This window comes from Chinchilla lanigera, unplaced genomic scaffold (assembly GCF_000276665.1).
Source record: "Chinchilla lanigera isolate Chin_1 unplaced genomic scaffold, ChiLan1.0 scaffold00155, whole genome shotgun sequence".
Lineage (NCBI taxonomy): Eukaryota > Metazoa > Chordata > Mammalia > Rodentia > Chinchillidae > Chinchilla > Chinchilla lanigera.
Window position 1 is genome coordinate 475945 of NW_004955556.1, and position 12305 is coordinate 488249.

The 12305-nt window shown below is 37.5% G+C and overlaps 1 protein-coding gene across 4 annotated transcripts in view; it reads left to right on the top strand.

Moving 5' to 3' along the window:
• Positions 1-12305, top strand: part of Parg (poly (ADP-ribose) glycohydrolase) — a 104672-nt gene that overhangs the window by 40681 nt on the left and 51686 nt on the right. For all 4 annotated transcript variants that reach the window (XM_013508788.1, XM_005412559.2, XM_005412563.2 and 1 more), the window contains 2 exons: positions 4146-4238; positions 7773-7930. In XM_013508788.1, coding sequence (XP_013364242.1) covers positions 4146-4238; positions 7773-7930 — 251 coding nt within the window. The remainder of the gene's footprint in view (positions 1-4145; positions 4239-7772; positions 7931-12305) is intronic.

Here is a 12305-nt window from a genome sequence, read left to right on the forward strand (position 1 = left end):
AGATTTAAATGGAGTCAAAAGTCTCATAAATCCAAAATTTCCAAGTCAGAAGTACTAGTCAAAAGACTTTGAATTAGTAATCCTAAGAATCAGGAAATCTCAGCTGAAATGAGAAAAGACCAAGAGACATCAATTCCAAGGTAATACAGATGTTCGAATCATCTAATAAGCCTTGAAGAGCAGCCACCGCAAAAAGGCTGCAGTTAGCAGTTACAGACATGCTTGAAACAAAGCAATAGAAAGTCCCAGTAATAACTAAGACTAAACAACCAAAAGGACATTTTAGAATTGAAAATTACATTGACTGGATTTAAAAAAAAAAAATGCATGGGTTGATAAAGAATGAGTTGGAAAAGGATTAAATGAAATTAGTTGATCTGAGCAAGAGAGAATATAGATTTTTTAAAAAGTTTATTGACCCATGAAACATTAGAGTTCCAAAAAGAGGAGAAAAAGGGAAGAAAAATACACCACGAAGTGATGCTGAAAACTGCTAAAATTTGACAAAAGAAAAGCTTGCAGGTTCAAAAACTGGATAAACCTGAAACTGGTTTTTAAAATTCCCTAAAAAGACATACTATAGTCACATTTCAGGCAATGAAAGAAAATTTAAAAGCAGCAAAAGAGAAGCACTCCATTGACAACAAGGAAAGGGCAAGAAAGAAGTGGCACAGAATTGAAAGAAAAGCACTATCAACACAGAATTCTATATCCAGTATCTGAGCATGTATATTCAGTTCATTCAAAATACATTAAATATAAATGAAATTCACTATCTTGAAGTAACCCATAGGAAGAAGAAAAAAAGAAGATGATGGAAATAAAAAAATATCTAAAGAAATTTCTTGAAACAGAAAAGCAAGCGTAAAAGTAGGAACGTTGAACTGTCAGAAAGAACAATGAAAGAGTAAACATAACAGGTGTTTTTCCCTTTCTGAACATTTAATATTGTTAAAACATTTTTCACCCTTCTTAAGAATTGTAAAACACTGTCTCATATGGCTAGAGGAAATGTTGATGACACTTATTGTAAATGAGGGAAGGTAAGAGGACCCCTAGGAAAGTGGTCTCTGCAGCTTAAAAGAACTGAAAAAATGTTGATGCCGGTAGATTGTGATAAGTTAATAGCATAGTGCCTAGCATGACAATTAAAAATCTTCAAAATACACAATCAAAAGTTCTTTACAAAATTCACTGTCTTTATTCAAGTAATCCAGAAATCTTAGACTAAAGTGGTAGCATCTCAATGACTACATTAAATATAAATAGTCTACATCCAGTTATTTAAAAATAGATTTACAGAGTGGATTTTAAGACTGGCATGTTGTGTTATTTAGGAGTCACTTCAAACAACAGAATAGGTGGATAGAAAATTGGTAACTTTGTGTATTGGTCTGTTTTCTGTTACAATAATGAAATCCTGAAGCATCATACAAAGGACAAAGGTTGATTTAGCTCACAGTTCTGGAGATTCAAGGGCTGGCATTGGCTCAGTTCTGATGAAGGACCCATTAGCTGTGTCATGTGCAGATGGCTTGTGGTGAGAGTAGTAAGAGAGGGAGACATCAAGAAGCCAGAAAGACTAGGGAAGACCCAGTTCTGCTTTTCATAACAACCCCTCGCAAGAACTAATTTAAGAGTGCCAGAGGAACTATATTAATCCCTACCAAGGACAGCACTCCACTGACCTCACACTAGGCTCTACCTCTTAAAAGACTCCACACTCCTCCCTTCACTGCCACACTGAACTTTCCTCCAGCATGTGAACACTTGGGGGACATGCTCCAGCTATAGCAGTTTGTAATCCCAAAATCTGGAAACCAAGATACTGCTTAGTGGGGGAATAACTAAATAAACTGGTATACGCAACTCATGGAATAGTACTCTGTAATAAGAAAGAATGGACTGTTCGTACTTTTAACAACTTACATAAGTCTTGGGCATTACTCTGCATGGAAATGTCAATTTGAAAGAACATAAGCCAAATGGATGCATTTGTATGTGACAGAATTACAGAGATGGAAAACACATTGGTGGTTGCTAGAGGCTAGGGACAATAGGAGGAGGAAGGGTAAGTGTGACTAAATGGGTAGTTTTGAGACCTTTGCTAGAATGGAATAGATCTGTAGGGTCGTGATTTTGGTGGTTACACAGATATACACATACTATCACTGAGAAAAACTGGGTTAAAACTGGACCCCTCTATAACATTTGCAACGTCGTATGGAGCTATGATGGCTTCCAAATAAAGTTTTAAAAAGCCAAATAATACGTTCTAAGCAGGAAGCGTTTCGAGTATTTTAAACAAACGCATTAATGTATTTCATGCATTTTCAGATACTGAAAAGCAGTGTCTTTATTTTGTACATCCAAAATAGAATGCCTTCTATAAATGACTTTATAAACTTAGTTTTTGTTTTTATCAAAGGTACAGAGGCTTATTTTAAAGAGGCAACCACTTTACTCCAAGTCTTAACCTTTTTTTGATGAGCTGGCTTCCCATTCCCACTTGAGGAGCTATGATTTCCTTGTTGCTCACAGACGTCACCCTTATTTCTGCCTCCTTGGTTTCCCACTGTAGTTGTCTTGTTCATTTTAGTTTTATCAATATTCTGTTTTGTCAAGAGGATGGTATAAACCCCATTCATCTGGGCTATGATTGCTTTTCCTATCTTGTACAATATTTTGTTTTTCCCAGAATTAATAATAGTCTTATGTTCACTAGGTGGTAGAGATTAGGATTTACAAAAGACAAAAACGAACCTTGAATGTCATCTTTGTTGTGCCTCAAGTTATGACATATGAATTGTGATTTTTAACTTGCCACGGGTGCTGTGGTGGATTGACAGCTGGTGGTCAACTTGTAACACCCCACTAAACTGAATCAGCATGCTCCTGGGTATGGAGGGCCCACCTGGTGATTGTTGCCAACAGAATAAAAATGAGAACTGGAGAACAAGAGAAGCTATTGGAAGTTGTTGGTTTTCCTAGAGCTGTTGTTCTTCTGGAGGAGCTGGTCATGCTGGCTTTCCTGATAAGAACTCAGCTCTTCTCATTGTTGAAGGAGCTCGGGACCTTATTGTTGAGAATGACTGCGCGGTTCCCCTTTGGGGAGCACTGGTCCCTACTTTGAGCATCACTTCCTGGCTCTAGAGGGGAAGATGGTGCACTATTAAGTGTCCCAGAGAAGCTTGAAGCCCTGGCTTTCCTGATGGGAACGCAGCTGTTTTCATTATCAGAGGAGCTCAGGACCTCGCTGTTGCTGAGGATGGCTGTGATACTTCTCAGGGAGTTCTGGTCCTTACTTTGAGTATTGCTTCTGGGCTCCAGTGCAGATCCCTCAACCTGCTGGCACAGATCCTTCATCCCACCGGCACAGACTTTCTAGCTTCCACCACTAACCTTTGGGTCTTCCCAGCACAGATTGTTGAAATAGGGCTGCATGAGACGTCATCATGGGCTCTTGGCCTCCAGGTTGAACTCATGGGAGGGCATTGTTATGGGCCCTAGATCTTCAGCTGAACTCATGCAGGACATTGCCATGGAATCCAGGCCCTTAGCTGGATTCTTTGGTCCTTAGTGTGTGTACATATTTCCTGTACTGTCTTTGTGTATGACTCTTCAAGTGACTTTATAAAATGATGCTATAAATTATGTGTCCTGTATTGTATTGTTCCCTTGCAAACCCTGACCACAACAGGTGCCTAGAAAGGAAAAATTCTAAGGTTATAAGAAATCTTGCTGTTTCCTGCCCAGCAAGTTAAATTTGGTACATATAGAATGCTCCAAAGTAGTAGAGTATCTTTTCTGGTGATTTCTTTGGTTTTCTAACAGTTTTCATTTGGCATAACCAAGGGCTAAATGCACTGTTTTTCATTTATAAATATTGTATTTGATTATGCACATGGATGTGAGAGATGTTTGACTCAATTATGTAATTTGTTTTCAAATGGCATTATGGTGGATTATATATGTTTACAAATGAATTTGTAAGTGTGTGGCTCACCCGCTGATTTGTTTTTACATGTGTTTAGTGGTGATGATTGTGAGTATTATAATGGGACTCCATGAAAAATGGATTCATAATTTAATTTCATAGCAGACATAGTTTTTATTATTCATATAGCCTTTCTGTTGGTTTCCAGATACTTGAGGAGGCGGAAGCCCAGCATTTGTATCAGTCCATTCTGCCTGACATGGTGAAAGCTGCTCTCTGCCTGCCAAGTATTTGCACACAGGTTAGTGAGTTGACGTCCGCAGTGCACTTTGGGTCAGAGAGGTGGGAAGCAGATTTGCCAGAGAATATGGTAATTTTGCTATTTTAAGGAAAAGGTGAGAGGCGAGAGAGGATGCTACAAAAGGACATTAAAAATGCATCATTCAATTTCTGAGCTTCCGTTGACACTGAAGTTTACTTACTCAGACTTCTTCTCATTGAAACAATCTATATCTTTTGAAAAATAGTAGTCATTTTAAACATATTAATGGATTTGTGATATCTTTTCAAAAGGGCTTCCTGCTCCCCACTTCTTTTTCACTCCTCCAAAGTCATATTATAACAAATGAGTTCATAGTACTTTCTTAAGAATAAAAAGAAAGGATCTGATATCACTTAAGTGGGTGTAGAATGCACTAATTATACATTGCTACATAACTAGCTATACAAAAGTTCAGTGTGTTAAAGCAATTAACGTGTGTTATGTCACAGTTGTTGGCCATGAATTTGGGACCAGCTTAGCTAAGGAAGTCATGATTCCGTCTGTCTTGTGGTTGTAGTTAGGGCGTGGGTGAGGGCCAGGCTCCTCCGAAGGTTTGGTGGGGCTAGCTTAGCTGCTGCTCACAAAGAGCAGGAGAAGCTACAGTGCCTTTTATCACCAGGTTTCTTGAGCCCCACTGTATCACTTAGACTTTTTCTACTCATTAGAAGCCCATCAGTAAGTGTAGCTCAGACCCAGATGGAAGGGAATTAGACTCCACTTCTTAAAGGGAGAAGTATCAGAGAATTTCATATTTTCAGACCTCCTTAAGAGGTTGTTTTCTTCTTCATCATTTTCTTCCTGTGTTTGTATTTGCCCTTGTCTTTTTATTTTAAGGCCAGCCCCTTGCTGTGATGCTAACCAGGGTTCTCACACTGTTGTTCCCCAGGAGTTCCTGGGATATTTTGGGTTTGGGAATGTAACAGTTTCTCAAGGTATAGGATGGCCACACTCTTTCACACCTTCCAAACCATAAGCACAGTCGCTGTGGCAACCAGAAGCCCCACACTTGTCAGAGGACTTTGTGGGGTCCTGCCATTGTCAGTTGAGAACCAGTGTGCTGCATTTGTTCGCTTTTTTAATGTAATGTTTCCAATGCTTTTTAACTTTAATTTCACCTCAATAATGCATTATTTCTAAAATAATTGTTACTGTTAGATAGAAAATACATTTAAAAACACCTCTTTCTATTGGAAGTTACTTAATTATATTGCATACTCAGTCCTTTTCCTTTCTCTCCTTTCCTTACCTAGTAGAATACCTTGTTACTGTCTGGTTCTGCCTTTTACTGCTTCCCTTGTGAAGCCTTTCCTGCTTTCCACAGGGAAGCTTTATCCACACTGTCATGCTTCCCAAACTGTTTTTAATTTATATCTTTACAAATCTTCTCTCAGTAGATCATGTTCCCCTTGAAGGGAGATCTCTGTGTCTCTAGATTTTGTGTGGTGCTTAGTTAATTGCTTTTTTAATTCAGTGTGTAATTCATGATCCACAATATCTAGACTTTTGACAGGCTCACTTAATGCCCTTATTCTCTCCTGCTAGAAGAGAAAGTTGCCTTATTTTATTTGAGATACTTATTATTCAAAACTTGTAAAGTAGTAAGCTATCATAAGTTGTGTAGTAGAACCAAGTCAGAATCCTGGCCCCCAACTCTTTATCTTGGCATAGCATAACTTGGTTCTTTAATTAGTGTATTACTAGGAAAACATTTTCCATCTCGATTTTGTGTTCTGCCAAAAACCAATCTCTTCTATGAAAATTAAGATGTGACTTGAAATCAAAATAAGTTTTTGGCAAGTTAAACTGTATACATTGATATTTAATGATTTACCACATCAGAATACTATAGTCCAAATCTAAAAGATAAATTTTAGATTTTAAAAAAGAAAGACATTTTGGAAGGAATGTCTTGAAATATCTTGGTTAATAGTAATCAACCTCTTATTTTGTCTAGCTGTTTGGCAATAAGATCTATATCTTCTCTTTTCCCTAAGTATCTGGCATCTCTTCTCACCAAAAGAGCAGAAGTAATTTATCTTTTAAAAATTATACCCTATTTATTTGGGTATGAGAAATGTTTGTCAAGTCCATTAAGTCTAAAATATTTACCATGAGTTTTTAAAATTATTTTTCCAGCTAACTTGGTAAATGGTACTCAAAAATTTATTTCTCGTTAAAACCAAATAATAGTTTGCTTTGAACCATGAATGTTCTGTCACCTTGCCTAAACTCATTGCTGGGTTATGAATAAATGTTTAGGATGGAAAATGGAGATCAATGTGAGTCCTTTGTTTCTTCTTAGAGGTGGTGATTAGTAAGACCTGAAAGAAGGGAGAATTTTGGAGACAATAGTGAAAATATTTCTTACCTTTTGCTTTTTTGTTTACTTGTGAATTTTTCCGAGAGAAATAGTTAAGATTGCAAGATTAAGCTTTTATTCATTCTGGCAAATGTTCCAGCAATGATGTCTGTTCCCTGTTACTTAGAAAAATTGTGATTTTGATTTGTCTTCCCTGCCTGTCCTCAGGCTCATTTTGTGTGTTAATTTGTGAAGAATGATCACAATAGTTCACTCCAGGCAACTGGTTTGAGATTTGTGCAGATACTTGGCATTCTTCGTTCTTGTTTTCTGAAAGAGAAGGAAAAACATCTCTAAATATTAGGGAACACTTTGAAACTTAACATATATTGGATAATCTGGCAGTTTGTCTTTGATTTTTAACAGCATGTCCTTAAAAACATAGTTTCAACATTTGAAGTAGAATAAAACCCACCAAAGATAATACTCAGGTCCTATGGATTATACTGACAATGAAACTTCACTGAATTTGAGTTTGGTACCGGTAATAAACACTTTAGAAATGAAAGATTTGCGGAAAAAATGTCCAGCATCTTCCTTAACTTGGGATGTTTGATTATGTAGGAAGTGCCTGTTACAAGTTATGCATAAGTCAGTGTGATGATTTTCACATGTTCCACTAAATTGCTTTAATAAATTAGATTTGAGTCTCATAAATTGTCCATGTGCAGTGTGATTCAGAATAAGAAGGAAAAGACTTATTGAATTATTTTCCTTAGATCATTTTACTTAGGACTAAGATAAAAAAATTACTCATCCAACAATTTCTAGTATTTAAAAGCAGAATTTAACATAGGCAATAATAAATTCAGTAATACATTTTTCTGTTATGTCTTTGGTTCAGATTTGTCATTACATGGGTAATGTGTTTCTATTTAACTTGCTAAAGCAATCTCGTTTTTCACTAATGAGTAATGTTTTGTGTTCTCACTATCATAATTATTGATTAGAAATCTGGAGTTTGTCAAACAAATACCTTTTTCCAGTCTGCCCTGATAAGCAGCTCTTGACTTTAACAATATTGCTGATTTAAGGATTCAAGAGTGGCTCAAAATTATCCCTGCATTAATTTAGCAAATGCAATTTAGGACCTCTGCTTTCAAAATTGCTAAAGTAATTATTGCTCTTGTCTGTATTTTTGTTTCCTCCATCAGCCAATACCGCTCCTGAAGCAGAAGATGAATCATTCCATCACAATGTCACAGGAACAGATTGCCAGTCTTTTAGCTAATGCGTTCTTCTGCACGTTTCCCCGGCGGAATGCTAAGATGAAGTCAGAATATTCTAGTTACCCTGACATTAACTTCAATCGGTATGTTTTCAGAGAACACCATTGCACAGTGAAAAAGAGAGGGGTGAGAGGAACTAATACTGATGTAGTAATGTGCCATGGGCTAAGCATTTCATGTATGATTAGCTGATGTCATCTTTATAATACTGCAAGTTAAGTGTTTTTTTACCACTTTATAGGCAAGGTAATTAAAGTTCACAGAGTTAAAGAATTTGATTGGTATCCAGGCACCATTAATTCACAGAACTGAGAAATCCCCTCCAATATTCTAGTGCTCCTATTCTTTCCATTCCCCCAGGTTGTCCTGCTCAGAGTGCTATGGATGCTACTTTCCTGGCTGAATATTCATTGGAGTATTTGTCATTCATCATATTCCTTATATGCTGAAAGAATGTTAAAGTGACATTAAAAGTGCCACGTGTAGTGATGCATACGTGTAACCTCAGCACTGTAGGAGGATGAGGCAGGAAGATCACAAGTTTGAGTCCAGCCTGAGCAACTTAGCAAGACCTTGTCTCAAAATTTAAGGGGGGTTTGGGAGGCTCAGTGTGAAGACTCTCGGTTCAAGCTCCTGGGCTTTAAAAAAAGGGCAAGTAAAAGTCCTTCCTACAAAAATCTTATGAAGTAAGAGTATGAAGTCATGAGGCTTGAAAAATATACGTAAGGTGAAAAGTGACTGACTTTGTATAGATGAGATTGATTTATTAATGTAAGATTTTTGAGAGGAAGACTAAGGAATGTTCAAATTATTTGGCTCAGTTAATACATTGAGAAGGAATTCAGCCATTTTCCCAAATGAATAGTCTTTTCATCACCTACACAAAAGCACTCTACAGAATCTTCTTGGCAAGTGAATAGTGTTTGTCCCTCCCTCCTGTTCCGCAGTTCTTGCATCTCTCATCTCCTTTGTCTTTCTTTCTTCACTTGAGAATTATCTTTATGGATCTGGCAATAGAATGTGAGTTTTCTTCCCTGTTATCAGGAACAGAACTGGAGAAGTTACCAGATTTGTGCTCCTCTTTCCCAGCAGGTTGTGTGTCACGCCCTCCTCTGCCATCTCTCTTCACCTATCTCTGCCCTCTCAGGCAATGTACCAGATAGGAGGAGCAAACAAACCACTGTGTTTCCCATACTGTTTTGTGTTCACAACAGAATGTGCAATAAAGCCACTTATTTTACTTTGCATTTTAATGTATCTTTAAAAACTTCATTTTGAACTAATTTTAGACTTAAATGTTGCAAAAGTAGTTCCAAGACTTTCTGTGTACAACTCACCTAGTTACTTATGGTAACATCTTTTGTAGCCATAGTAAAATACTGTAATCAAAACGAGGAAGTTAACTTCATTATAATAGTGTAAACTGAACTACCAGCTTTATTTGAATTCTAACAGTTTTTTTCCTATCCTGTTTTCTGTTCTAGGATCTGTGTCCTCCAACCTGTTCCTTAGGTTTTTTCCTTTTCCTTATGACTTTGACACTTTTGATGACTGTTCATTAGTTATTTTTTATAATGTTCTCAATGTGGGTTTGGCCGATTTCTTTCACAGTTGGAATCAGGTCATGCATTTTTGGCAGAAATACCACAGAAAGGATCTTGTGTCCTTCTTGGTGCAGCACGTTAGTCATGACTCATCCTAGTCCTGGTGGTCAGGTGCTACAATATGTCTGCTGGGTTTTTCCACTATAAAGATACGGTCCTCCTCCTCTATTTTAGGGGAGATAAAATTCTGTGCACTTGTTTTGCTTCTCATTTCCCCAACTAATTTTACCATCCTCTGGTGGATCTTGTCTGCAAGTGTTATAGTATTGATTGCCCAGTGTAATTTTTGTTTTCCTCATCTACATTTATTAAGTGCAATTCTATGGAAGATCTGTCTCTTATCCTCTATTTTTAATATCAGATGGACTTGTAGGTCTTTATTGCACCATCACCCTTCTAGGCTTATCATAGATTTTCCATACCCCACCCTTGAATCAACCATTTTTTCCCAGGATCCCTGATTTCTTTTGTTTAGAGAGTCAGCTTTGAGTGGCAGGTGTGCCCATTGCTGTCATTGTTTCTGATACAGCTTGTATAGGGGCAGCTCTGACATCTCATTGCAGCAGTGGAGAAATGTATTCATCATCCTCTCCAGTGTCATAGACTGTCAGCTCCAAAGGTCCTGTTTTTAGGCTTTTAAATTATAGGATGCTACTCTTCTCTTGAGATGAGAAAAATTAGATAATTCAACTAATTAGTGCTCAATATGAAATTCTTATTTAAAAATCTAAAAGCAAGACATTGCAGACATTTGGTGCATTTTTTTAATATTCAGTGGGGGGTAGCTTTTTTGTTTCTTTTTAGCAAATGAAACCAAATGATGTGAACATAAAAATACTCTCAGACTATCAGTTCTTAGGTTATATTTTTAAGGGCTCTCAAACACTGCAATATCAATGGCAATCAGTTATATACAAGTACTCTTCATCATCAACATTCCAGGGAGAGAACCGCAAACAAAAAATATGATGTTGTTGGTGTAAGGGAATTTCTCCAAATTTTGGCAGTCAGGACAATATTCAACTTGTAACATATCCCCTTTAGTTGCATAAGAACTAGTTGTGAAAAGCACATTTTTCCAAATCTAATAGCTAAATTTGTTTTAAAGAATAGTATGTAGACATTTACTTTGGTTCGGATATATAGTCAGGAAGTTGTGTGTTCTCAACTATGTGTTAAGAGCCTTGGGTATACAGAGAAAGGACAAACTAAATTCTTAGTTCTTCCTTCCATACAAAATTGTCTCATGTTTAAACTTCACAGCTGTATTGCATGGCTTTCTTCCCACAGGGCTTTTATTCAACCTTAAAACACAGTTTATGAATGCCTTTTCCTGGCATCTGATCCTACCAGGGTAGGTCTGCTACTCTTGTGGGTTTTGTGACACCTCCTGTGTTCTACAGAGGACAGGTGCCCATTTCGTGGCACTGTGTTACTGATGGGTGGGATTTAGTAAAGGAAATTCTCCTTGAGAACATAACTTGAACCAAGTATGAATGGGCTAGACGAGTTCTTACTAATGAGGAAGGAGAGGTAGCATGATCAAAGGTCCTGTGCAGAGAAGGGCTTGATGCACCGAGGGGCTGCAAGACCAGTATGACATGGAGAGGGGAGAGGCTACAGAAGTAGGTAGGGACCGGACAGAGCCATACCCAGTAGGCCCAGGTAGGCCATCTGAAAGCAGTGATTTTCAAGTAAAGAGAGCCTCATACACATGACCAGATTTCCACATGCAGAGGCTCTTTTGATTATAATGCGGGCATCGCCTGAAGAGAACACACAAGTGTGCCAGGAGACACAAGCTGGTAGCTGGGAGAGGGTTGGGGTAGGGACAGAAGGGTGAAGACCTCTGAGTGTTCAGAGCAACAGTGACAGACTGGGCTAATGAGGCATCTTAGGTGCTTCTTAGACTTGCAGTCAGATTTGCACCTTTAGTGTTTTCTGCTTTTCCTGTGGTGTCACCTGTCCTACTTTGTTGCTATTGTTTCTTCACTCCTTTCATGCGATTAAGATCTAACCTGTCCTGTTTGGTGGTGGTGTCACCAAATCTCATACTTTGTAGGCCTTCAGTACTTAATGATTGGAAATAAATTTTATAGGTGAAACATTTGGGAAATTAAATGACTTCTTCAAAGTCAATAGACCTGGCTAGTGGCAGCGCACTAAAACTGAAACTTTAGACCCTTGCTCACAGTCTACTATGTTCACTTTTCAAACTGCATCTTATTCACAGGAGTTATGGGGTACTTAATTTTCAAGCCACGTATACATTTGTAGAGTGTACCTTTGATTTCTTCAATGTGTGGGCTAAAATCAAGAGAAACAAAGAACTACATTGGTATCTATGGCTACAGTTGTATTAAAAATGTATTAAATACAATTTTTTTGCTTTTTAGACAAAATTAATAAAGCATTTTCTCTACTGTAAAAGTAGACCCACTAGAAATTAAAGCTGTACAGCTCTTGCAGGTTTTCTTTTTAATATAGAAAAGGAAGTGGCTGTAAGTAAAGAAATGAAGATTTAATCGTATAGGAGTATAATTGCCTGTTTGTGTGGAGAGTTATCAGTTATATTTTATAATGAGGGATCTCCAGAGAGTAAGTAGCCCTTCTGTTTAATTTATAAGTATTTAATTAGGTTTAGAATCTGCCAGCGTGCTATAAATTGTATAATTTCCAACCATAGTTCTGAAGATAATCCCAGTGGCTCTAGGATTATATTTTTGGTGTTTTGCTTTTGGCTAGAACTAGTTCTGATTAACAGTGCTTTGGAGTTTGTGTCTCACTGGCCATCCACAGTTTATTTCTGTGGACCAGCTGGCTTGCACACCTCGGTGATCTCTGAGGTCACATT